Genomic DNA, 24,526 nt, shown 5'->3' on the forward strand with positions numbered 1-24,526 from the left:
TGTGCTTTGTGTTTTTAAAATTTTATTGTTGGTAGATCATTTTGACTTGGCCACGAAGGTAAGGGGAAGGGAGGGGAGCTGCTGAAAGACATCTAGTAATCCTTGCAGGCTTGATTGTGCAGGGAATTATTTTTTTTTATCATGTTTTGTTATGTGACTGGCATTATTTAGACTAATTTCTATGAATGAATAGAATGAAAATGATATAAAATTACTTGCTTGTTTTGCGCTGATGGAAAGTGGAGAGAGAGTGGAGGGATGAGGACGCTGAAGGGAAATGGGGAAGAGAGAGTGGGGAGAAGGAACACCAGGGAAGGGAGAGGAAAGAGATGCCAAGACCATGGGAGTAAAAGAAAGGAAAGGAGCTACCAGACCATGGAGGGGGGGGAGAGATGTCAGGGGAGAGGGGGAGGAGGCTGTTGCCAGACCAGGTGGAAGGAAGGAGAGAAAGGAAGGAGAAGAGATGCTAGATAATGGAGTGGGAGGGGGAGACGGAAGGAGAGGAGAGAGATGCCAGGTTATGGGGAGAAGGAAGGGAAACTAAAGGAGACAAAATGGGAAAGAAAGGGAAAGAAAGGAGGGGAGAGATAGGAGGGAGATGCCAGGGCATGGGGGGAGAGAAGGGAAAGAGATAGAAATGCCAGACTATGGGGTGGAGTAGGAAGGAAGGAAGGAAAGGAGAAGAGAGAGATGCCAGAGCATAGGGAAGGGGGTGAAGCCAAAATGAATCATGTACAAAGGAGAGAAAAGGACACAGGATATACAGTTTATTGAAAGGACATAGAAAGAAGGAAGATGCCATATGGAACAGAGAGAGGGTGGACCGTGGATGCAAGGGGCAGAGAGAGGGTGAACAGTAGATGGAAGGGGTAGAGAGAGAGAGAGGGCACAAGCTGGGTGGAAGGGGCAAAGAGAGGGCAGATGTTGCATGGAAGGGAGAGAGGATAAACGCTGTATAGAAAGAAGAGAGCAAAGAGAAGTTGATTAAAGCAGAAACAACAAAAGGTATAAAGATATTTTTGTTGCTTTACTTAGAATCAAGTAGTATTGTAACTGTATTGATAAAAATTTTATAAATAGGAAATGGAAATAAGGCAATTTTTTGGACTAAACCCTCTTTTCCTCAGGTCAGGACAGGATACCATAACAGTATTGTTTTGAAGAAAGATTTGGCCTCTGAAAGCTAATTGAAAAATGGATTAGTGTGGTATATTCTTATTTCTCATTATTTGTTATTTGTTTTATTTGTTAATTTGTAAAGTGGTGATTGTTATGTATCAATTTTTTCAAATTTACATCTACTGTCTTTATATTTTGCACAGTATTAGAGGACATGTGTTACTGTTTTTGTGGTGTTGCACTGTATGCAGAGTCTGGTTTCTTGGCAGTTCAGTTTAACTTTTGTCTACATATTTCTATTTTTAGTTTGTGATTATTCCATATTGGGCAAGGGTGTATCTCTGTTCTGTATGTATGAAAAGAACATAGTTTTCAGTTGGCATTGACTGCAGGATCAATTGACTATGCGGGATCTGGCTTTTTTAGTTTTACAATGTATGTGTTGGTGTTCTAGTGCTCACTGCAATGTTTAAGATGCTGCCTTTTGCTAGGTACACTCTTGTTGTGTGATATGTGAATTGTTACTAAAAATCATATTTTTCATATAGATGGGAGGGGGATGTCAAAAAATGATGGGCCCCGGGTGTCACATATGCTAGGTACGCCACTGAGAAGAGCTAAGTCACTTTTGTGCAAGCGACCATACGTGGATGCCAGACATCATCCATTGGTGCTTGGTGCACACACTTCCCATCTCACTCAGTCTGAAGCTCAGAAGGGGAATGAGAAGGATAGTGTCTCCTGTACTAATTGAGACCTACTTTTTTAATTCCCACATTGCAAGCTGATGCTATAGTTACAAATGCCAAGCATGCATGACTACAAAAAGTTTTGCATGTTTAAGAGGTCTTATTACTGCTGGTGCTGAGAATAGAGCCCAGATGTTGGTCTGTGTCTGAACATCAGAATCTGGTGATATTTTCTTGTAATACATGATCTGATCTGATGGCAGGCTAGTTTATTTAGTTAAATGTATGAATCACACTCTATAAATGTCCATGAAATGTACAGCACATGAAAGGGCATTTTCAAAAGGACATCCATCACATATGTATTTTCGAATAGGATACAGCTTATTCAAAAATACATGAAATGGACATCTATGAGCTGAAAACATTGAGCATGAACATTCATTTTACAAACTGAAACACTCAAATTTTGAAGAGGGTAAAACAAGGGACATAGACATCTGTATAGCAGCATTCTTAGAAAATGGCCACAGAGATCCATGTAGAACAAAGGGTCTGCCTAGTGGTTAGTGCAGTGACTGTAAGCCAAGGGACCCCAATTCAAATCCCACTTTAACTTTTTTGCCTGTCTTCCTCTTTCTGTGATCTTTTGTAGTTTATGAAAGCTAACCTCTTATTCCTTACTTTCTCAGCTACTACTTTTGAGAACCAAAGCAACCTTCTTTTCCTCTTACTTTTACTTACTTGCCTCACAAAAAGGTTTATCACCTTACAATTACTTCTTTCAGTTTTGCCCACTGCATTTCCACTCCTTCCAGACATTCCCATCCAGACAATTCTTTGACATAATCCCCCATCTGAACAAAGTTAGTTTTTTAAAAAGTCTAAAACCTTTGCTTTTTTCAACCCCAAATTTCATCAGTCATTCAACACTGCTTCTTTAAAGTTCAGAAAATCCACTCACTAAAACCTCTCCTCTACTGTTCAGCTCTCAACTTATTAATCCAATTGCTAATAATCAGTCAGCTTACCTACTGTAATTCCCTTTATCAGGGTATTAGACATAAAGATATACTTTGTCTATACAAATAATCCAAAACATCTCCATTAAACTGATTGTCAGAGCTAAAAAAATGTGATCATCTTGCCCCTGTCCAATCCAGGTTAGGAGACTTGAACAGAGGGGCCAAAAGAATTGTCAGAATGGGCTCCCTCTCCCAATATGATTGGGCAAGGAATCCCGTTCTTTAAATTCAAATAAAGCAACATGGAAATCATGCAAATTCATGTTAATGCCTTTCATGTTTGGGGAGAGAAATGCAAGACAAACATTTATAATGTATGTGACATCATTGTAATAATTGCCATATGTTAGAATACAATGGCACAGTTGATCACATGACTTCCTTCCTAAGAATACATTATATAAGTGTACATTTAAAACCTAAATTTGGAGAGAGGAAGTGACGTCACTGACGAAGATGGCAGCCTAGAACAGAGGCATCATCTTCAGCTGCTCGCTACCCCGATCTAACTCCTGCATGCGGTGGCTCTGAGCCTCTTATACTGGTGCTCGGGGAGGGCGAACTTACCGGGATTCCAGATCTCCAAAAATGGAGAGCGCATGGGAAGCTTCTGACCGGCATTTGGGTGGCGGATCATCAGCCCGCTCATCACGTGGAGCGTGTGCGGCCCCCGGGCTAGCCTCTTCCCAGCAGACATCCAGAGCAGAGGACGGTGAGAATGCTAGGAGCGGCCCTTTGTGCGCAAGCCGCTGAACACGCTGGAGCAGAAGACCTGGACCGCGGAGATCGGTGGTGAGGTGTAAAAGGTGCAATCTGGCGTTTGCAGGGCCAGACGGGAGAAAATCAGGCACTGGTCATTGGCCTATGGGGGAAAGCTGAGTAAATGGCAAGCAACTATGCTCTGGAGGGGAACAGCTCAGCTTTTGGAGGGGCAGGAGTTTGGCGCATGTTGGTGGGAGCTGGTTCCTTGCTTGGGGCCCCCTGGTGTCCTACCTTCCTGCCAAAAAGCGGACTTAGCCGACCTGGCTTGTTAGCAGAGAGCCCCAGAGTGAAGAGTGCCTGGGAGACTGGCTATAGCGGAGGAGATCCTGATAGTAGATTTGGTGGAGCTGCGGAGACTATTGCCTCACCCGCCCCACGAGCAGCACCTGTGACCCCCAAACACCTGCAACCAGCTGCCGGATATGTAGGATGTCCACGAGGAGAAAGATGGACTGCTGCCTCTGGTGATCCCGCCTTCCTGCCCACCCGCCCGTTCATCATCCCCCCCCCCCCCGAAGCCGATCCAGTTCTTGTTCAAGCCGCACTTGCTCCTTCTGTCTTCAGTGGGGATGGCGCAAGCAGTGATTCACACGCTGCATATGGCTGACCCACAAGCCTTCCCTCTGATGTCAACTCTGACATCGGGGAGAAGGTTTCTGGGTCAGCTACTTACGTGCAGTGTGCAAATCGCTGCGTGTGCCATCCATGAAGGGAGCGCTGCTGAAGACCGAAGAAGTGAGTGCGGCTCAAGGAAGATGGACAGGCAGAAATTGCAGGAGGCAGCTTAAACGGCGGAAGGGGGGGGGGGGGTGGTAGGCAGGAACACTGGATCCCTGCCGGCGGCCACCTCTACAGACAGGCAGGAATTGACAGCCAGGCCATGTACTCCCAACAAGTGGCCCGTGTGTTGAGAAACACTGGCCTACAAGATCAACTGGCATGAATTGTGCTCTTTAAGTAGAGGAGTAGAGGAGAGGTTCTAGCTGATGATAGAGGTGGAAGGTGACTACATTATCAAAGCAGAACCTGATGATGTGGTCATTAGCGTGGTCTAGAAATTGGTTCCTGGGCCAGTATATCTTCTAATAAGGCTGCCTCCTCCTCCTCTTGGTCCTTGTGGCAAATCTAGTGCCGTTCCTGACTCGCCACAGGGAAAATATAAGGGCCATTCAGCATTAAAGGGGTTTAAAGCCCACCAGAGAGGTTTCCCCAGTGAGCAGGCAAGTGGGGCTGTCTATCCTAGCTCAAGTCCTCACACTCAGGATCATTGGCAAGAACACTCTGTTCAACACAAAGGGAAAGTTTGTAGAAACAAGCAAAAAAGTTTTTCCCCCCACAGAAAAAAAGAGCAGTTTTTCCCAGACTTCAAACTGCAGTCTGACCAAAGGGGGAGGCAGAGAGAATACCTGCTCATACCAATTCCATGCAGGTGTAGACAGGACTCTCTCCAATATAAACCATACCCTGAGAGGCCAGTAGCGGGGAGGAAGCAGAGCTATTGAAGCCACCCAGAAGGAGAAGAACAGAGCCACAGGTATTACCTCCTAGCAGTCCATCAAAGCCTGACTTTGAGATGCTGGATGTGAGTGAAGCTGAGGAACCATCTACCCCAGAGCTGACTGCCCAACAGGAATCTATGGAGGTTGGTGATATGCTTTCTTTTGAAGGAGAGCTTATAAAATCTATGGAGCTTGCTTAAACTACTGGGCTTTGTTGTGGATTTATTTTTGTGTGAAGTGCTGCCTAAAGCTTCTACTTTAAATAGTAAGCCTTAATAGAGACATTAGCATAAGAGAGTGATTGCCTATATCACCTCTGTGCTTAGGAGTTTTGTTTTTTTAATATTTTTGTTATCTTTGACCTTGGGACTAATTAAGTTTGCTGTGCCAAAAGGAACTGTTTCTGCTGCTACTAAAATAATGGTCCTGTGAAGCTGTGAGTGCTACAAAAGAACTGCTGCAATTTGGACTGTGATTGTGTGTGTGTGTGTATGTGTTGGCCTTTTTACCTTGTTTCACTCTGGAAGGAAGTTTTCCACCTGAGCCATTCTTTTGGATTATACTAGATGAAATACTTACCTCTTGTTTGGCTATGGATAGTTGATAGCTATTATGCAAGTTTGCTAATGAATACAATCAAGTATTGACTGGTTTTGATTTTGTCTTGTTTTGAGTGAAAACCCTGTTTCATATTGCAAGCTGAAGATCGGGTGTGGCACAGCTACAAACTCGCAACCACAGCAGTCATCTTGAAGTAGAGAATGACACGGTGGCTGTTACCTGCGGCTAGCCACGGGTAACCCGCTGAAACAGGGGAGAGAAAAGAAGTGGTCGCGGTGGGTATGGGGAGAAGGCCATTCACCGCCCCGTGGAGCAGTGAATGGTCTTGCCTCCGCAGTGAAGGGAGGGAACGCACGCAGTCACCGATCGCACTCCCTCCCTCCATACTGATAGCTGCCACCGCCCAAGTATCTCTCTCCCCCTCCTGATCGCTGCCGCCCGATCGCCGCCGCCATCTGAGCATCTCCCTCCATGCTCCTTACCTTCACTGCAGGCAATTTCTCTAAAAGTGCTTCCTACCAGCAGCCGGAGCGCTGAAATCGCGTGTGGCTGCCATAAAGGTCATCTCTGCCGCAACCGGAAGTTGCATCAGAGACGACCTTTCCTGCAGCCACACGCAATTTCAACACTCCGGCTGCTGGTAGGAAGCACTTTTAGAGAAATTGCCTGCCGAGAAGTTAAGGAACAGGGAGGGAGAAAGGGAGGAAAGGTGGGGTGGAGAAGAACAGACGCTGAAGGGGCCTGGGGAAGGTGGGCTAGAGAGGAACAGACGCTGAAGGGAACTGGGGAAGGTGGGCTAGAGAGGAACAGACGCTGAAGGGAACTGAGGAAGGAGGGCTAGAAAGGAACAGACGCTGAAGGGAACTGGGGAAGGTGGGATAGAGAGGAACACGCTGAAGGGAACTGGAGAAGGTGGGGAGGAACAGACTCTGAAGGGAACTGGGGAAGGTGGGGTGGGGTGGAGAGGAACAGACACTGAAGAGAACTGGGGAAGGTGGGGTGGAGAAGAACAGACGCTGAAGGGAAATGGGGAAGAGAGATTCCAGACTATGGGGGGAGTGGAGGGAAGAAAAAGGGTGGCAGACCAATTGGGGTGGGGGTGGAGGAAGAGATGGAAGGGAGAGGCACAGTAACAGAGCATATGGAAGAGACAGAGAAGGCAGACAGTGGATGGAAGGAAATGAATGAGGAGAAGACGAGGAAAGCAGAAACCAGACAACAAAGGTAGAAAAAAAATTATATTTATTTTTTGCTTTTTTTTTTTTTAATTTATTCAAAATTTTAAACATTATCATTTGTACATAATAATAAGGAAAAGAAATTACATAAACAAAAATAAGAAAAGCAATTCTAAAACCAAAGGTTATCACAAAATTCCTCAAGTCCACATAACTGAGAGAGAACAAACGAATTATAACAAAACAGAAACATTCAGAAATAATCATGATCTTAAAGATCAAACACAATGGTGCTTAATATTTCAAAACTCCAAATATTAATTACGTGGTGACAGAGGAACTAGTTTCATGATGTTGCAAAAATTGTTCTAACTGAATAGAGTCCCAGTAAACATTATCATTATCCTTAAATTTAATCAAGCATTTACAAGGAAATTTCAAATAGAATGTGGCTCCCAAAGCCAGCACCCTAGATTTCAAAGCCAAAAAGGATTTTCTTCTTAGTTGTGTTGCTTGGGCCACATCTGGAAAAATCAATACATTATCTCCACAAAATTTAATTTGCTTATTTTGAAAATAAGCTTTCATTATTAAGGATTTATCTATCTCTCTTGTACAAGTTATAAGGAGTGTAGATCTAGTTTGAATTATATCCTGTGAATCTTCCAGGAAACCAGTTAAATCGAAATCAATTTGTTCCAACTGATCTATACCCGGTTCTATGGGAACTTTTTTCCTCTGAGGAATATAATATAAATTTGTTAAAGGCAAATTTTCTGTCAGCCATCCCCAAAACTTCTTTAAAATATTTCTTGACCAATATTTCTGGAGACAACAAATGAGTTTTGGGGAAATTAACTAGACGTAGATTTTTTGCTCTCTGCAAGTTTTCCATTTTTTCAAATTTCATGTGAGTGATATGAAAATCCTTAACAGCTGTTGAGGAAACTGCTTGTAATGTAACCACATGAGACTCTGTTGTTCTAATCGATTTTTCCATAATCTTTAAGTTAGAATCAACATTTACAAACTTTTCAATCACTTCTTGTGAAAATTTAACATTCTGTGTCACCACACACTTTAATAACCCCTCCATTCAAGTATTAATTTGCCATAGATCTTTTAAGGTAACTTCCTGAGGTTCAGTCTGGGGCTCTCTAGCAAACAAAGCCTCATCTTGAAAGGATTAGGCTTTGGGTATCACCCGATAAACTAATGAAGGTGACCCCAATTGCTCAGAGAATCCCTCCGGCTGAAAGCTGGAGCCAGACTTAGGCTCCAGAGCATCAGGAATGTTCGGTGGAGGCGGTGGAGTTCTACCTGGAGGACTAAGAGATGCCCCTGATAGCGAATCCGCTCCCTGGCTGTGGCCTAAGGCACTGGATGAAATAAAATGTCGGTCTATGGGGCCTAATAATATTGGCGTACCTTGGCTTTCCCTTTTCTTTTCCCCATCTTATTATAAATTTAATACATACAATTTCTCCCGTTTCTCCCAGTGTCTCCAAGGGGCTCTCAAGGGGCAGGATGAGCCCCTTAGGGCACGCCCCTTTGGCCGCGCCCTGCGGCCACGCACCGCAGTCGCGGCGTCCCTTTAACCCATAGGAAGAGGACCCGTGTGACGTCAGGGTGTCTATCTCTGCGGGTGCCCGCAGGGAATTGGCTCCCGACGCTCCGGCTTCAGTTGGCAATAAAGCGCTGCGGTCCTGGACAGTATCAAAGTCCACCAAGATGGTAACACCTCAAATCGTTTGCCTCTCCAGACTCCTGCAGTCGCGGCGTCCCTTTAACCCACAGGAAGAAGACCCGCGTGACGTCAGGGCATCTGTCTCTGCAGGTGCCCGCAGGGAATCGGCTCCCGACGCTCCGGCTTCAGTTGGCAATAAAGCGCTGCGGTCCTGGACAGTATCAAAGTCCACTAAAATGGTAACACCTCAAATCGTTTGCCTCTCCCTTTTTGCTTTAGGATAAAGTAGTATATTAGTTGTGTTAATAAAATTTATAAACAAAGCCTGCCAGCCAAGCATCTCTTTCTCTAGTTCAGCAGCCAGAATTGATTTATAAGGAAGGAATAAGCTAAATATTGCAGTACAGAGGCTTGTATGGATGCTGCGGGGACAGTGGTCATGGGGACGGGGACGAAGCAGGGACAGTGGTTGCAGGGTTGGGGATAAGGTGGGGACAGTAGTCACAGGGACGGTGGTTGCGGGGATGGGGCGGTGACGGGGACAATTTTTCCCCCATGTCATTCTCTATCTTGTAGCTCTGTAGCCACTGAGGATTCTCTCCCCACTGAGGAATGGATGTCTTACCATCTGCCATCTGTTATTTCTGCTACACATTGTTTATGTGGGTTTTCACCTATTTTATTATATGCAATTATTTCCGAGTGCAAAGACTTGTGCAAGAAAACCTTTTTGTCATTTTGAAAAAACAAACTTCTTTTGTGTTTTACCTTTTTGCCTTTAAGTGTCTGGGTTATCTGTAAAGTGGTGTGTCTATTAGTACAGACCAGCACCTCCTGTAGGGTTTCCTCCATATTGTGGAAGCATGACATTACATTACATTACATTAGTGACTTCTATTCCGCCTGTACCTTGCAGTTCTAGGCGGATTACACCAGAAGATAACTGGACATTTCCAGAAGATTTACAATTTAGGGGGCTTGTTACATAATTGAGTCTTTGAGGAGAAATTGTAAGAAAGGTAGAAGTTTGAAGATTACATCATGTTGAAAGATTACATCATGTTGAAAGCATCTTTAAATAAGAAGGTTTTGAGTTTGGATTTAAATTTTGTTAAGAACGATTCCAGCCTGAGGTCTAAGCGCAAAGCATTCCACAGTGATGGAGCCATGACTGAAAGAAAATAAAAAATGTTTTCGGGTGGTGTCGTAGAATAATTCTCGCATAGAAGGGATTACCAGGAGATTCTGGGCATTAAATCTTAGCGTTCTCGTCGACTGATAAGGGATGAGGATTTTATCAATAGAAGGAGGTGCATTTGTGATTCTAGTTTTAAATGTCAATGATTTTGTAGTGCCACCTGGTGGAGGGTCGCTGTAAGCACCGAGCGGACCCTGGTAGGTGGCATTCTGTATGCCATGCGAATCTGTCACATTTAGACTGCATACACCAAGTAATTAGGTCATGCATGCTGACCCCACAAGCCCTCCTCCAGTACATCCTAAGGAACTCCACCTCTAGTTCATACCCTGAAACACATGCACACATAGATATACAGACAGATGCACTCAATTGATACATATGCCCATAAACAGTATATATAAAACCATGTAGGCAAAGAATGAGAGAGGACCAGGAGCAGTTGCTGGCATCGACTCATACTATGCCTCCAAAACACCTCCTTTGCAGACAGTGAAAGGTCTGTGTTACACTAAAAATATGTAAAATGTACTTGTTTTGATATTGTCGTTTATACACGGATCCCTTTTCCATATACTGTAGAAAAGCTGTGAAAAGGTTTCTAAATTGACCACATATGTGTTGTATTTCCTGGACCTAATCTTGTAATATATTGTTTTTTGCAATAGTTTTCTATCTTGTCTTAATTTACGTTGTATTTATTAGATTTCATTGATGTTTGATTGCTATTGTTGTATTTAATATGAATTTATCTTTTATTGTTTTTTCTATCTCTTTGATATGGCTTTCAACCCTACTCCTCTGCCCTCCAACACAGCCCCCTGATTAAATGTTCCCCTTAACTGTACCAAAATAACAAAATTCCAGTGATATAGAATATGCTAAATATGGGGTGTCAGATTGACCACTTGAAGTGAAAAACACCTCAAAGGTCTATCAAATCTTCATTCGTCCCCTATATCTTTATCATAGTCATATTTTTATACTTTTTTTGCGTTCATTTTTTTATATATAAATGCACTTTTCAACTATTCAAAATAAGTTATATAGAAAAAATAACTTAGCTTCCAAAGACCTTTGAGGTGTTTTTCACTTCAAGTGGTCAATCTGACACCCCATATTTAGCATATTCCATATCACTGGAATTTTGTTATTTTGGTGATTTTGTCTTTGTTTACATCTAAGATCTGTGAGAATGGCCCCTTAACTGTATCCATGACATCCTGTTTGTCTGTCTTGCCTGTTTAGATTGCAAGCTCTTTCGAGCAGGGACTGTTTTCTTACTCTTTGTGACTCTGTGCAGCACGACGTGCGTCTGGTAGCGCTATAGAAATTTTTTAATAGTTGTTAGTAGTTATTCTTGCATTCATTTCATATTAACTTTTGTATTTTACATTCTATTCATATTTTATATCATTCATTTTTATGATGGATACTATTTTATTAAATTCAAGATTTCATATTGTTGACCTCTGAGCATATGAACAATTTAGCAGTATATTATATGAAACTTTTGAGTCAGTCTGAAGCAAAGAACACCATAAATATAGCAGATTTTTCTTTGATGCCTTTTGATCGCAGAAGGAAGTTTTGAAACCAATGTCCATAGATGAAGCTACTAGAATAATACAGATTGCAGAAAGAGCACGTCAAGGCCGCCTAAGAGCTAGTTTCATGAAGGAGATCTACTTGGAAGAACAGCGACTGAAACGAATACGACATCTTGGAGAGGTGGCAATAAATCCAGATGTAGCTGCAATATGCATTCAAAAGGTAAAAATCTATTAATATAGTATAAGATATTACTGTATATTGCTGTTTTCTCTAAATTCTAGAACTAGCTGTCTTTAGGTTCCAAAGTGCAATTTTATTGAATAGTGGCAAAACATTTATTTACAGGCTAAACAGAAGCAGTAAATCAATGACTTGCAGTGACATTTACAGCAGGTAATTCAGTAAACATCCCAAACAATAAGAAGGGCTTGGTACTTCTCATTATCACAAAAACAATAGGGGCTCAGTAGCCCCTACTTCCTACCACCAATCCTCCCATTTTAACAAGAACACAAAGAGGGGCTTGATAGCTCCAAAATAAACAGTTCCCACCACCATTAGAGATAGTGGAACTGAGGCCTAGATTTTTCCCGCTAAGCTGCGCTGGCGTGCGCTGGCGCACAAAATATTACATCGCAGCGCACAAGTTTCTCGTCACAGCGCACACACGTGCTTGCAGGCAGGCTCAGCTGGCCCCAGCGAGCTGGCAGTCCATGTAACGCGTCGCAAAGGTAAGGGGAGGCTGGGGGAGGAATCGGACGTCGGGGTGGGGGTGCGAGCAGGGAGGGGGACGATCGGAAGAGGCGTACGGCAGATGGCAGGGCGGCGAGAGGAGAGTCGGGTGGGGGGGGGAGTAACACCGGAAGAGAGCGGCAAATCCGGGCAAGGCAAGACTTGCAGAGGCGTACCTAGGGGGTGCGGGGGGTCGATCCCGACGGTCCGCTCAGCTCGCCAACAAGGAGAGGCAGCCGGACTCGCGTACGCTCCGACCGCCTCTTCTTGCAAGAAGCCGGGTCTTATTCAATCAGGAGCTGCTTTGACATGCAGCTCCTGATTGGATAAGGCCCGACTTCGTGCAGGAAGAGGCGGTCAGAGCAGACGCGAGTGATTTCCTGCACTAGGCACCACATGAAGTCACCCACCGTACCACTCGATTCGGGTAAGCGCAGGTATCGGTGGGTGGCTTATTTGCGGGGGTGCCTTATTTTATATTTTTGTCTAAAAAGGGGGGGCTGTCTTATTTGATGGCCCTGCCTTATCATCGGGGAAACACGGTACTACTACTAGTAAATTAGTAATGCGCTACAAAACTGAGGCCGCACGAGCGCCATTTTTTATCTATACATGCATGAAGCAAGTTCTTTTCAAGTTTCGATCGTTTGAAGCGTGTGCATAAACTTTCTTTTGCGATCTTCCATAGATTCAGTCAAATAATTTTTAAATCCATTCGAAAATGTCGAAGCGTAAAGAGAATGAAGAGTTTGGTAGCAGCACAAAGAAAAAGCGCAGCCAATTTAAGAAGGAATGGCTGACCGAGTTTTTGGTTGACACCACGTTGCCGCACGCGAGTGGACGGAAAACAGTGGCGATGAAAGAAATATTCGAATATAGCGACACGGACAACGCATTAATTTGCTCCCTATGCCGAAAAGCAGGTGTTAACGGAGAATGGAGCACAGGGAAGACTTGGTCTGAGTGGAAAATTGATTATTTAAAGCGTCATCTGAATCATAATTCTCATTTAGAAGCGGTTCAAAAGCTTCACAATCAAAGCCGAGGTTTTCTAATGAATTTCTTGAATGAAACTCCCGATAGTCGGAACAACAGAATCGAATACGCACAGAGATATAAATCAAGTCCAGAGGGAGTTAACATTTTAATTGATAATATATTGCTAGCGGTAAAGTTGAATTCGTCCATGCTATCCGTCCAGGAAATTCACAATCACATGGCTAAATACGTAAAAATACCTGATAGCTGGAGAAGCAAAAACTATGCTTTCGAGTTCCTTGACTGCATAAATGCCATTGTTAAACGGGAAACATTTACAGAAATCCGGAGGACTCCTTTTCATACCCTAATAATTGATGAAAGTACTGATATTTCTGTTTCGAAAATGCTCATAATATACATTAAATTTAGAAGAAGTGGCAGCAACATTCATGAGACAGTTTTTGCTGGCATCAAACATCTAACTGCTTGTGACAGCACAGCTATAGTTGATGCTATAAAGCAGTTTTATAGTGAGAACGATTTAGATTTCAGTCGTATGGTCATGTTCACGTCCGATGGAGCATCAGTCATGCTTGGGAAGCATAATGGTGTAGCTGCAAAGTTACGTCAATCAGTTCCTCATCTTCTAGAGCAACACTGTGTAGCTCACCGCGAAGATCTAGGCATAGATGATGCATGGAAAACGATCCCATTCATGAAAGAGATCGAAACTCTAATACGCACCGTGTATACGATTTTCAGTAGATCGAGCGTACGAAAAGCCAAACTGGAGGATATTGCTAATGCTGCAGACTCAGATGTCATTTCATTTAAAGCTATACATGATGTTAGGTGGCTGTCTCGGCACTTTGCTGTAAGTGCAGTGGTTAGAAATTATGACATCCTGTTAGAATATTGTCAAGAACAGGTGGAAGAAGACAATGATCCCGTGCACAAATACTGCCTTACTAAATTGAGTAATCTGGAATTTAAAGTTGCGCTATTTATTCTCTGCGATGTTCTTGAGGAGCTTGGATCACTGTGTAAGCTTCTTCAGAAGAGTTGTTTGGCACCTTTGGATGCATTCCAGTTCACTAAAGCCAAATTAAGGAAACTCAGATCTCAATATCTGGGAGAAAAACCACATTTCAATGAAAATGTTGAAACTCTCATTTCATCTTGTAATTCTGTAATTAAAACAGATCATATTCTTACATTTATTACACAAACTTGTGATCATATGGACAAAAGATTTCCTGACAATGAATTAGAGGACTGGCGTGTTTTCGACAAAGACTGTATCTCAAATCCGTCCAACTTAGAGGAATTTACATTTGGAAACAAACAATTTTCACGATTATCTAACCGTTATTTTCTGTTAATGAACAAAGATGATGAACATTGTTTCAAAAGGCAGCTTATTTCAGAATATTCGGAGTTCAAATATATTATTGCTGAAAAAGTAAAAGCAGGAGCTATACAAACGCTTCAGGAAATGTACAATTTTGCTCAGCAGCATAAACAGTTCAGTGGACTAAATGCTCTATTAGACGTGTGTGGCACCTTTCAGGCTTCAAGTGCCGATTGTGAGAGAGGATTTAGCTTGATGAATGCTATAAAGACAAAGACTCGTAATAAGTTAAGAGTAGAACATTTGGAATGCCTAATTAGAATCAAACTTTATTTAGCCACAGGAAATAATGTAAACATAGACAGTGTTTACAATTTTTGGAAATCAGAAAAAGGCAGAAGAGAACAATCTTAATAAAGAATTTTGTACTTTCAAGAATTAATGCGTTGTTTTGTGTTCTTAAAAATATTATTTAACATTATTTAATTTAGCGTGTAGGCCTAAAATTCCTTTGAATACCTCGTCCTCATGTATCAGCAACTTTGACAACATATTTATTTGGCTCATAACTTGCTGGCGCCCGATATTTTTAGCTCACAGTGAAAAAAGTTTGCTCACAACACCCGCCCGCTTAGAGGGAACACTGCCTAGCAGTCTCCTCTTTTCAAGGGTGAACAGTCCTAGTTTTCCGAGGCGTTCTTTGTAGCTCAAATTCTCCATACCTTTGACTAGTTTCATGGCTCGCCTCTGCACCTTCTCCAGCAGGGTTATATCTTTCTTAAGGTATGGAGACCAGTGTTGGACACAATATTCCAAGTGTGGTCTGACCATTGCTCTATAAAGCGGCATTATGATGTCCGCTGATCTACTCGTGATGCCCTTCTTTATCATGCCCAACATCTTGTTTGCTTTCTTTGCCGCCGCCGCGCATTGAGCCGACGGCTTCAGGGTCCTGTCTATCAGTACCCCTAAGACTCTTTCTTGTTCGCATTTGCCTAATGTTACACCTAACATTTTATATTCATGTTCCTTGTTTTTCCTACCCAGATGCATCACCTTGCATTTGTTTATGTTAAATTTCATCTGCCACTTTTCCGCCCACTTCTCCAGCTGGTTTAGATCCTTCTGGAGATCCTCGCAGTCCCTTTGATAGCCAACTGCCCGACATAGTTTTGTGTCATCTGCAAACTTGATTATATTGCTTGTTGTTTCCTCTTCCAGGTCATTTATAAAAATATTGAACAAGATGGGTCCAAGAACTGAGCCCTGGGGCACGCCGCTAGTCACCTTCGCCCAGTCCGAAAATTTCCCATTTACGCTTACCCTCTGCATTCTGTTCTCTAGCCATTTGCCGATCCATCTGAGTACGTCTCCTTGTATTCCATGACTTAGTAGTTTCCTCTTAAGCCTTGCGTGCGGGACCTTGTCGAACGCTTTCTGAAAGTCCAAGTAAATTATATCCACCGGGTCTCCGCTATCAATTTGTTTGTTCACCTTCTCAAAAAATTGAAGTAAATTCATCATACATGATTTCCTCTTCCTGAAGCCTTGTTGACTAGCTCTCATTAGGTTTTGATTTTCCAGGTACTGCATAATGCTATCTTTAATTAGTGATTCAACCATCTTCCCAGGAACCGACGTAAGACTCACAGGTCTGTAGTTACCCGGTTCTCCTCTTGATCCTTTTTTGAAGATTGGGATGACATTCGCTATCTTCCAGTCGTCTGGTATTTACCCGGTTCTAATTGACATGTTAGCTAAGGTTTGTAATAGTTCTCCAATTTCAACCTTAAGCTCCTTTAATACTCTCGGGTGAATTCCATCCGGTCCAGGGGATTTGTCACATTTTAGTTTGTCAATCTGATAGTATATCATGTCCAAATCCACATTTACTGTGGCGAGGTTTTCATCTATGTCTCCGTTGAATACCCTCCTTGTGTCTGGCATTGTTGTACTTGTCCTTCAGTAGGCTCAGGTTGCTATTGATGTGGAGTTTTACTGGGGAGATAATAAACTTGTGCAAATAGTGGAAGATTACCTTCCGGTATTTCCAAAATTTCTGATAAATATCTCTTAAGCATATCTCTAGGAGTTACCATGGTTATCCTTGGAAAGTTTATCAATCTCAAATTATTGCTATGTGCCTGATTCTCTAAAGACTCCACTTTTCTTCTAAGGTTCAAATTGTCTTTAATTATAGTTTCCTGGAATCTTTTGAAGTAAATTATTAGAAGTCATATCAAGTTTTAATTTTCCCAGTTCTTCTGAATGGTGAATAAGTTTATTTTCAATCTGTTGGAAATTGGGACTAATTACCTTCGGAAAATTTGCTACCAGGTCCCATAGGGCTTCTAAAGTCACCTCAGCAGGTCTATCCCAAAAAGTAGCTTGTATTGTAGTACAGAGTCTCTCACCTTCCTTTGGATGTTCTGGTTTCTGTTCCCCCTGGTTCAGTCCTCCTCCAGCTGTTATAGACCCCACAGCATCTTCTTTGGAGATTACCGAAGTTCAGTGGTTAAAAATTGATTTTATAAGTTACTTCTCATTAGATCCTTATCAAAAGTTTTAAAACCCAAGGCCCTTAACATTCTAATACATTCACTAATCATTTCTAGGCTTGATTATTGTAACACTTTATTTCAGGGCATAACTCAAAAAGAAATAAGAAGATTACAGATAATACAGCAAAGCCTTTGATACAGTTCCTCATAGGAAGCTGTTGAACAAACTTGAAGGGCTGAAGTTAGGACCCAAAGTGGTGAACTGGGTTAGAAACTGGCTGTCGGACAGACGCCAGAGGGTGGGGTTAATGGAAGTCGCTCGAAGGAAGGAAAGGTGACTAGTGGAGTCCCTCAGGGATCGGTGCTGGGGCCAATCCTGTTCAATATGTTTGTGAGTGACATTGCTGAAGGGTTAGAAGGAAAAGTGTGCCTTTTTGCAGATGATACCAAGATTTGTAACAGAGTAGACACCGAAGAGGGAGTGGAAAATATGAAAAAGGATCTGCAAAAGTTAGAGGAATGGTCTAATGCCTGGCAACCAGTGTTCCCTCTAAGCGGGCGGGTGTTGTGAGCAAACTTTTTTCACCGTGAGCCAAAAATATCGGGCGCCAGCAAGTTATGAGCCAACTCGCCCGATTCTCCTCTCGCCGCCCTGCCATCTGCCGTACGCCTCTTCCGATCGTGCGCTGTGACGAGAAACGTGTGCGCTGCGATGTAATATTTTGTGCGCCAGCGCACGCCAGCGCAGCTTAGCGGGAACACTGGTTCAAATGGTTTTATTTATTTCCCCAAATTTATTTTTGTTATACGCATTGAAAATATTTGATATTGCGTTTAAATCAAAATCTCAATAAACTTGAAACGAGTGCCCGTGAGATTGTGGGAGGGTTAAATACTCAAAACTTAGAAGTTTTTGCTACGCCAGCTTTCTGGTATCTTTACATACAGTGGCGTACCTAGCATATGTAACATCCGGGGCCCATCATTTTTTGGCACCCCCCCCCCATCTGTAAGAAAAACATGATTTTTAGTAACAAACCACACGTCACACATGAGTACCTAGGAAAAGGCAGCATCTTACATATTGCAGTGAGCAGTACATCAATACACCCATTGTAAAACTAAACAAGCCAGACCAGCACAGATCAATCCTACACCGTCAATCCTAACAGAAAACCATGTCTTTCGAACACACAGAACACAGAAAACACCTTCGCCTAGTAAGGAATATGTAATCACAAACTAACCCCTCCCTCTTTTACAAAACTGTAGTGTGGATTTTAGCTACGGAGGTAACAGCTCTGATGCTCATAAAATTCTGAGCATCAGAGCTGCTACCACCAAGGCTGGTGCTAAAAACGCTTCACAGTTTTGTAAAAGGGGGGATAAAATAAAAATACATAGACAAAGGTTAAATTGAACCAGCAAGAAGCTGGACTCTGCATACAATGCTTCACAGAAACAGTGACACATGTCTCCTAAAGCAATAAATAAATAGAAATTTTTTTCTACCTTTGTCTTCTGTGGTTTCTCCTTTCCTCATCTTCTTGTAACTCTCTTCCTTCCATCCACTGTCTGCCGTCTCTCTTCCCCTATATGGCATCTTCTCTCCTTCTATGCCCCTTCCAGAAACTGTATGCCTCCCCCTTCCATCTCTCCTTTCACCCCATTGGTCTGGCATCTCTCTCCTCGCCTTCCCTCTCCCACACCTCTCCTCATAGTCTGGTATCTCCCCTTCCCTGATTCTCTGGCATCTCTCTCCTTTCCTTTTCTTCCATCTTTCGCTCCCCCTCCATGCTCTCACATCTCCCCCTTCCTTTTCCCTTAGACTGGCATACCTTCCTCCTACGCTCCAAGCCCTGGCATCTCCTTTAATTCCCTCCCTCATCTTCCTTCTCCCTCCAGCTGGGTACCGCAACACTCTTCCCTGCAGCTCTGCACTTCCCCACAATTGCCATGCTTCGGTTCCTCTTCTTCCTTCCTTCCTCCCCCCCCCCCGCGGGACCCTGCGGCACCATCAACTCTTACTCCCTCTAATGTCGGCCCTGCAGCTCCAGACTTCCTCGCACCTTCTCCCCTCCCCCTTTGGATCGCTATTATTTTAAATGTTATAGCCGCGGAGCTGTATCCATCAGTGGAGATGTCTAACCTCGGCCTGCCCCGGAACTCTTACTGCAGCAGCCGCCCGTCTAGGCAGGAACAGGAAGTCACTGTTGCAGTAAGAGTTCCGGGGCAGGCCGAGGTTAGACATCTCCACTGATGGATACAGCTCCGCGGCTATAACATTTAAAATAATAGCGATCCAAAGGGGGAGGGGAGAAGGTGCGAGGAAGTCTGGAGCTGCAGGGCCGACATTAGAGGGAGTAAGAGTTGATGGTGCCGCAGGGTCCCGCGGGGGGGGAGGGGGGGGAGGAAGGAAGGAAGAAGAGGAACCGAAGCATGGCAATTGTGGGGAAGTGCAATCCCCCCAATGCGTCCCCTTACCTTACCGACGCGTGTGTGCGCTGTGAAGAGAAACTTTGCGCTGCGATGTAATATTTTGTGCGCGAGCGCAGACCAACGCAGCTTAGCGGGAACACTGCTGGCAACTAAAATTCAATGCAAAGAAATGCAGAGTAAAGCATTTGGGGATTAATAATAGGAAGGAACCGTATATGCTGGGAGGAGAGAAGCTGATATGCACGGACGGGGAGAGGGACCTTGGGGTTATAGTGTCCGAAGATCTTAAGGCAAAAAAACAGTGTGACAAGGCAGTGGCTGCTGCCAGAAGGATGCTGGGCTGTATAAAGAGAGGCGTAGTCAGTAGAAGGAAGAAGGTGTTGATGCCCCTGTACAGGTCATTGGTGAGGCCCCACTTGGAGTATTGTGTTCAGTTTTGGAGACCGTATCTGGCGAAAGACGTAAGAAGACTTGAGGCGGTCCAGAGGAGGGCGACGAAAATGATAGGAGGCTTGCGCCAGAAGACGTATGAGGAGAGACTGGAAGCCCTGAATATGTATACCCTAGAGGAAAGGAGAGACAGGGGAGATATGATTCAGACGTTCAAATACTTGAAGGGTATTAACGTAGAACAAAATCTTTTCCAGAGAAAGGAAAATGGTAAAACCAGAGGACATAATTTGAGGTTGAGGGGTGGTAGATTCAGGGGCAATGTTAGGAAATTCTACTTTACGGAGAGGGTAGTGGATGCCTGGAATATGCTCCTGAGAAAGGTGGTGGAGAGTAAAACTGTGACTGAGTTCAAAGACGCGTGGGATGAACACAGAAGATTTAGAATCAGAAAATAATATTAAATATTGAACTAGGCCAGTTACTGGGCAGACTTGCACGGTCTGTGTCTGTGTATGGCCGTTTGGTGGAGGATGGGCAGGGGAGGGCTTTAATGGCTGGGAGGGTGTAGATGGGCTGGAGTAAGTCTTAACAGAGATTTCGGCAGTTGGAACCCAAGCACAGTACCGGGTAAAGCTTTGGATTCTTGTCCAGAAATAGCTAAGAAGAAAAAATTTTTTTTAAAAAAAATTTAAATTGAATCAGGTTGGGCAGACTGGATGGACCATTCGGGTCTTTATCTGTCGTCATCTACTATGTTACAAAACACAGCAATAAAAATTATCACTAACTCAAAAAAAAAATACAATCACGTTACACCATTTCTACAGGCAGCTCATTGGCTACCAATCACACATAGAATAACCTTTATTGTTAACTTTTTAATTCAACAAACTCATGCTCCGATTTTTCTGCATCGTCTCTTAATACCATATTCTCCATCCAGGGCACTAAGATCAACACAACATCTATTGACTATCCCTTCATTAAAATTATAGGGACCAGGAGATCTACTATTTTCTCAGTTATAGCACCCTAGCTTTGGAACAATTTACCAATATATATTCGTAATGAATCTTCTTTAGAAAAATTCAAGCGTTCCTTAAAAAGTTTTTTGTTCAAGGACACATTTGATAAATAGACAACATAATCTTACAAATCACCAAATTTCTTAGATCTTAATCAGATTTATGCATAGATTATAAATCTTTTTTCTTTTTATGTTACCCACCATATGTGTTCCTCTCTAAATGTTTCCTTTTTTTCTTTAAAGATTATAGCTCATCCCCTTCACCTTAAGTACCAGTCATGTATTAGAATGTATAGAATTTGAAAGTAATTGTATAAAAGAGTTTTGTTTTGCCCCCCATTTTTTAAAATGTTATACGCATTGAAGCGTTTGACATTGCGTAACATATAGTAACATAGTAGATGACGACAGATAAAGACCCGAATGGTCCATCCAGTCTGCCCAACCTGATTCAATTTAAATTTTTTAAATTTTTTCTTCTTAGCTATTTCTGGGCAAGAATCCAAAGCTTTACCTAGTACTGTGCTTGGGTTCCAACTGCCGAAATCTACGTTAAAACCTACTCCAGCCCATCTACACCCTCCCAACCATTGAAGCCCTCCCCAACCCATCCTCCATCAAACGGCCATATACAGACACAGACCGTGCAAGTCTGCCCAGTACTGGCCTTAGTTCAATTTTTAATATTATTTTCTGATTCTAGATCCTCTGTATTCATCCCACGCTTGTTTGAACTCAGTCACAGTTTTTCTCTCCACTACCTCTCTCGAGAGCACATTCCAGGCATCCACCACCTTCTCATTGCCTCTGAATCTACCACCCCTCAACCTCAAATTATATCCTTGAGAGAGGCATATAAAGATATGGTTGGCTATAAAATAAGCCAGGTGAATACCTAGCAGGGCCTCCGCGTGTGCGGATCGCCGGACTTGATGGACCGAAGGTCTGATCCGGAGATGGCGCTTCTTATGTTCTTATGGTTTTACCATTTTCCTTTCTCTGGAAAAGATTTTGTTCTACCATAATACCTTTCAAGTATTTGAATGCCTGAATCATATCTCCCCTAGTAAGTCAGAAATACAGGCTCTATACCAGGGGTGCCCAATAAGTCGATCGTGATCAATCGGTAGATTGCCAAGGCAAAGTGAGTCGATCGCGGAGCCCATCCCGGGCTCCATGATAGACTCACTTTGCCTTGGCGATCTACCAGGCCGATCAGCCTTCCTCTCCCCGACGTCAATTTTGCCGTCGGAGAGGAAGTTCAGGCCAGCCAATCGCTGCCTGGCTGGGCCGCAACTTCCTCTCTTACGGCAGAATTGACGTCGGGGAGAGGAATGCTGGTCGGCCTGACGGAGGGAAGCAGGGAGAGCTTGGGGTGGCGGCGGAGGCTTTGGGGCCTCTTACCCGATGGTGGCAGCAGTGGCTTGGTTGAAGGCAGGGAGAAAGAAAGGGGGCAGGCAGGGAGACAGAAGTAAAGAAGGGAAACAGAAAAAAAAAGGGAGGCATGAAGAGAGAAAAAAAGAAAGGGAGGCAGGGAGAAAAAAAGGACAGGGAGAGAGAAAGAAAAAGTTAGGAGAGAGAAAGAGGTCTGGAAGAGAGGAAGCATACATGCTGAAAGAAGGGAAGAAGAAAGAAGGGAAGAAGAAAGTGCAACCAGAGACTCATGAAATCACCAGACAACAAAGGTAGGAAAAATGATTTTATTTTCAATTTAGTGATCAAAATGTGTTTGAATTTATATTTGCTGTGTATATTTTGCACTATGGCCCCCTTTTACTAAACCGCAATAGCGTTTTTTAGCGCAGGGAGCCTATGAGCATCGAGAGCAGTGCTGGGCATTCAGCGCAGCTCCCTGCGCTAATAACTGCTATCGTGGTTTAGTAAAAAGGGAGGGGGGTATTTGTCTATTTTTGTATGGTTGTTACTGAGGTGACAGTGCATACAGTCATCTGCCTTGACCTCTTTGAAAAAACCCCGGAATAGGAATGATAATGAGCATTTTCTCAGCGTACAGTGTGCGTTGTGTTTTTTAAAAATTTTATTGTTGGTAGATCATTTTGACTTGGTCATTTTAAAAGTAGCCCGTAAGCCCAAAAAGTGTGGGCACCCCTGCTCTATACCAATCAGTGGCTATCCTAAAACACAGGATTTTAAACAGAAATGCAGGCTCTATACCAAATCAGTGGATATCCTAAAACATAGGATTTTAAATAGAAATTACATTACATTACATTACATTAGTGATTTCTATTCCGCTTGTACCTTGCGGTTCAAAGCGGATTACATAAGAAGAAGCTGGACATTTCCAGGAGGGTACATGACATTTAGGGTAAGACATAGTTACAGAATGAGTATAGACTTGGTAACATTGGATGAGAGCAGTTATATTACATTACATATCAAATCTTTTTCCGGTTTTTGGTCGGTTGAGGATTTGGTGTCAGGGAGTGGGTAACCTGGTCGGTGTATGTGGAAGAGGAGATTAGGTGTTATGAATATGCTTTTTGAAAAGTAGCGTTTTGAGTTCTTTGCGGAATGCTTTGAAGTCAGATGTTGAGGTTAATAATCTGGTTATGGAGGGTTCGAGTTTTGCTGCATGCGTTGCTATGAGGTTATCGTAAAGCTTTTTACGATGAGTGCCGTTGAGTGGTGGGTATGAGAATGGTGTCAGTGTTCTTCTTATTCTGGGTGGAAGGTTCCGGTGTAGGCGATCGATTAGATAGGCAGGTGCTGTACCATTGAGTACTTTGAAGATTAGACAGTATAGTTTGAATTGGATTCTGGCTCTGATCGGTAGCCAATGTGAGTCTAGGTAGGCGTTAGTTATGTGGTCATATTTTCCGAGGGAATAGATTAGTCTGAGAGCCGTGTTCTGAATGGTCTGTAGTTTTTTGATCATTTTTGTAGGACATGGTAGATATAGGATATTGCAGTAGTCCACAAGTCCTAGTACCAGGGATTGAACAATGATCCTGTAGTGTTCTTTGTCGAAGAATTTCCTTATTTTTCGTAAGTTGCGCATTGTGAAGAATGCTTTTTGGGTAGTTTTGTTGATTTGAGTCTGCATAGTGCAGCATCTATCTATTAGCACTCCCAGGATTTTGAGGGAGGTCTGGATTGGGTATTTGGTAGTTTTGATTTCCAGGTCTGATATGGATGGGATTTTGTCCATTTCAAGCATTAAGAATTTGGTTTTATCCGAGTTTAGTTTTAATTTGTGGTTTGTCATCCATTTTTCTACTTCGTCCAGTATTGTTTCCAAGTGTCCAGTAGCGGAGTTGTCTTGGGTTTCGAAGGGGAGGAGGATAGTTATGTCGTCTGCGTAACTGAAGGATGTTACGTTTAGGTTGTCTAGAGTGGTACCAAGGGAAGAGATGTAGAGGTTGAATAGAATGGGCGAAAGTGGAGAGCCCTGAGGGACTCCACATGGATTAGACCATGTGTTGGATTTCGTGTCGTTTATCTTAACTCTGTAAGTTCTTGTTTTAAGGTATCCTTGGAACCAGTTGTACACCACCCCTGAGATCCCTATTGCGTCAAGTATCTGGAGTAGTATGGTATGATCAACTAGATCAAAGGCTGCGGAAAGATCTAGTTGGATAATTAGGATCCTGTGACCTTTACTGAGGTGTTGTCGGGCTATGTCCAGTATTGTTGCTAGTAGAGTTTCCGTGCTGTGGTAAGATCTAAATCCTGATTGGGATGAGTGAAGTATATTGTGGTCTGCTAGGTAGTTAGAGAGGTATTGAGCCACGAGTCCTTCAATCAGCTTGACATAGAGTGGGATTGAAGCGATCGGTCTGTAGTTGGTAGGTGTGTCTACAGGGCCT

General features: G+C 43.1%; 1 protein-coding gene across 6 annotated transcripts in view; it reads left to right on the top strand.

The window, feature by feature from the left end:
* IQCA1 (IQ motif containing with AAA domain 1) overlaps positions 1 to 24,526 on the top strand; it is a 1,056,753-nt gene that overhangs the window by 115,526 nt on the left and 916,701 nt on the right. For 5 of the 6 annotated variants that reach the window (XM_033944078.1, XM_033944080.1, XM_033944079.1 and 2 more), the window contains one exon: positions 11,300 to 11,491. In XM_033944078.1, coding sequence (XP_033799969.1) covers positions 11,300 to 11,491 — 192 coding nt within the window. Of the gene's footprint in view, positions 1 to 11,292; positions 11,492 to 24,526 lie in introns of all 6 variants that reach the window. The other variant, XM_033944082.1, reaches the window with a different exon arrangement.

Source organism: Geotrypetes seraphini, chromosome 5, assembly GCF_902459505.1.
Source record: "Geotrypetes seraphini chromosome 5, aGeoSer1.1, whole genome shotgun sequence".
Lineage (NCBI taxonomy): Eukaryota > Metazoa > Chordata > Amphibia > Gymnophiona > Dermophiidae > Geotrypetes > Geotrypetes seraphini.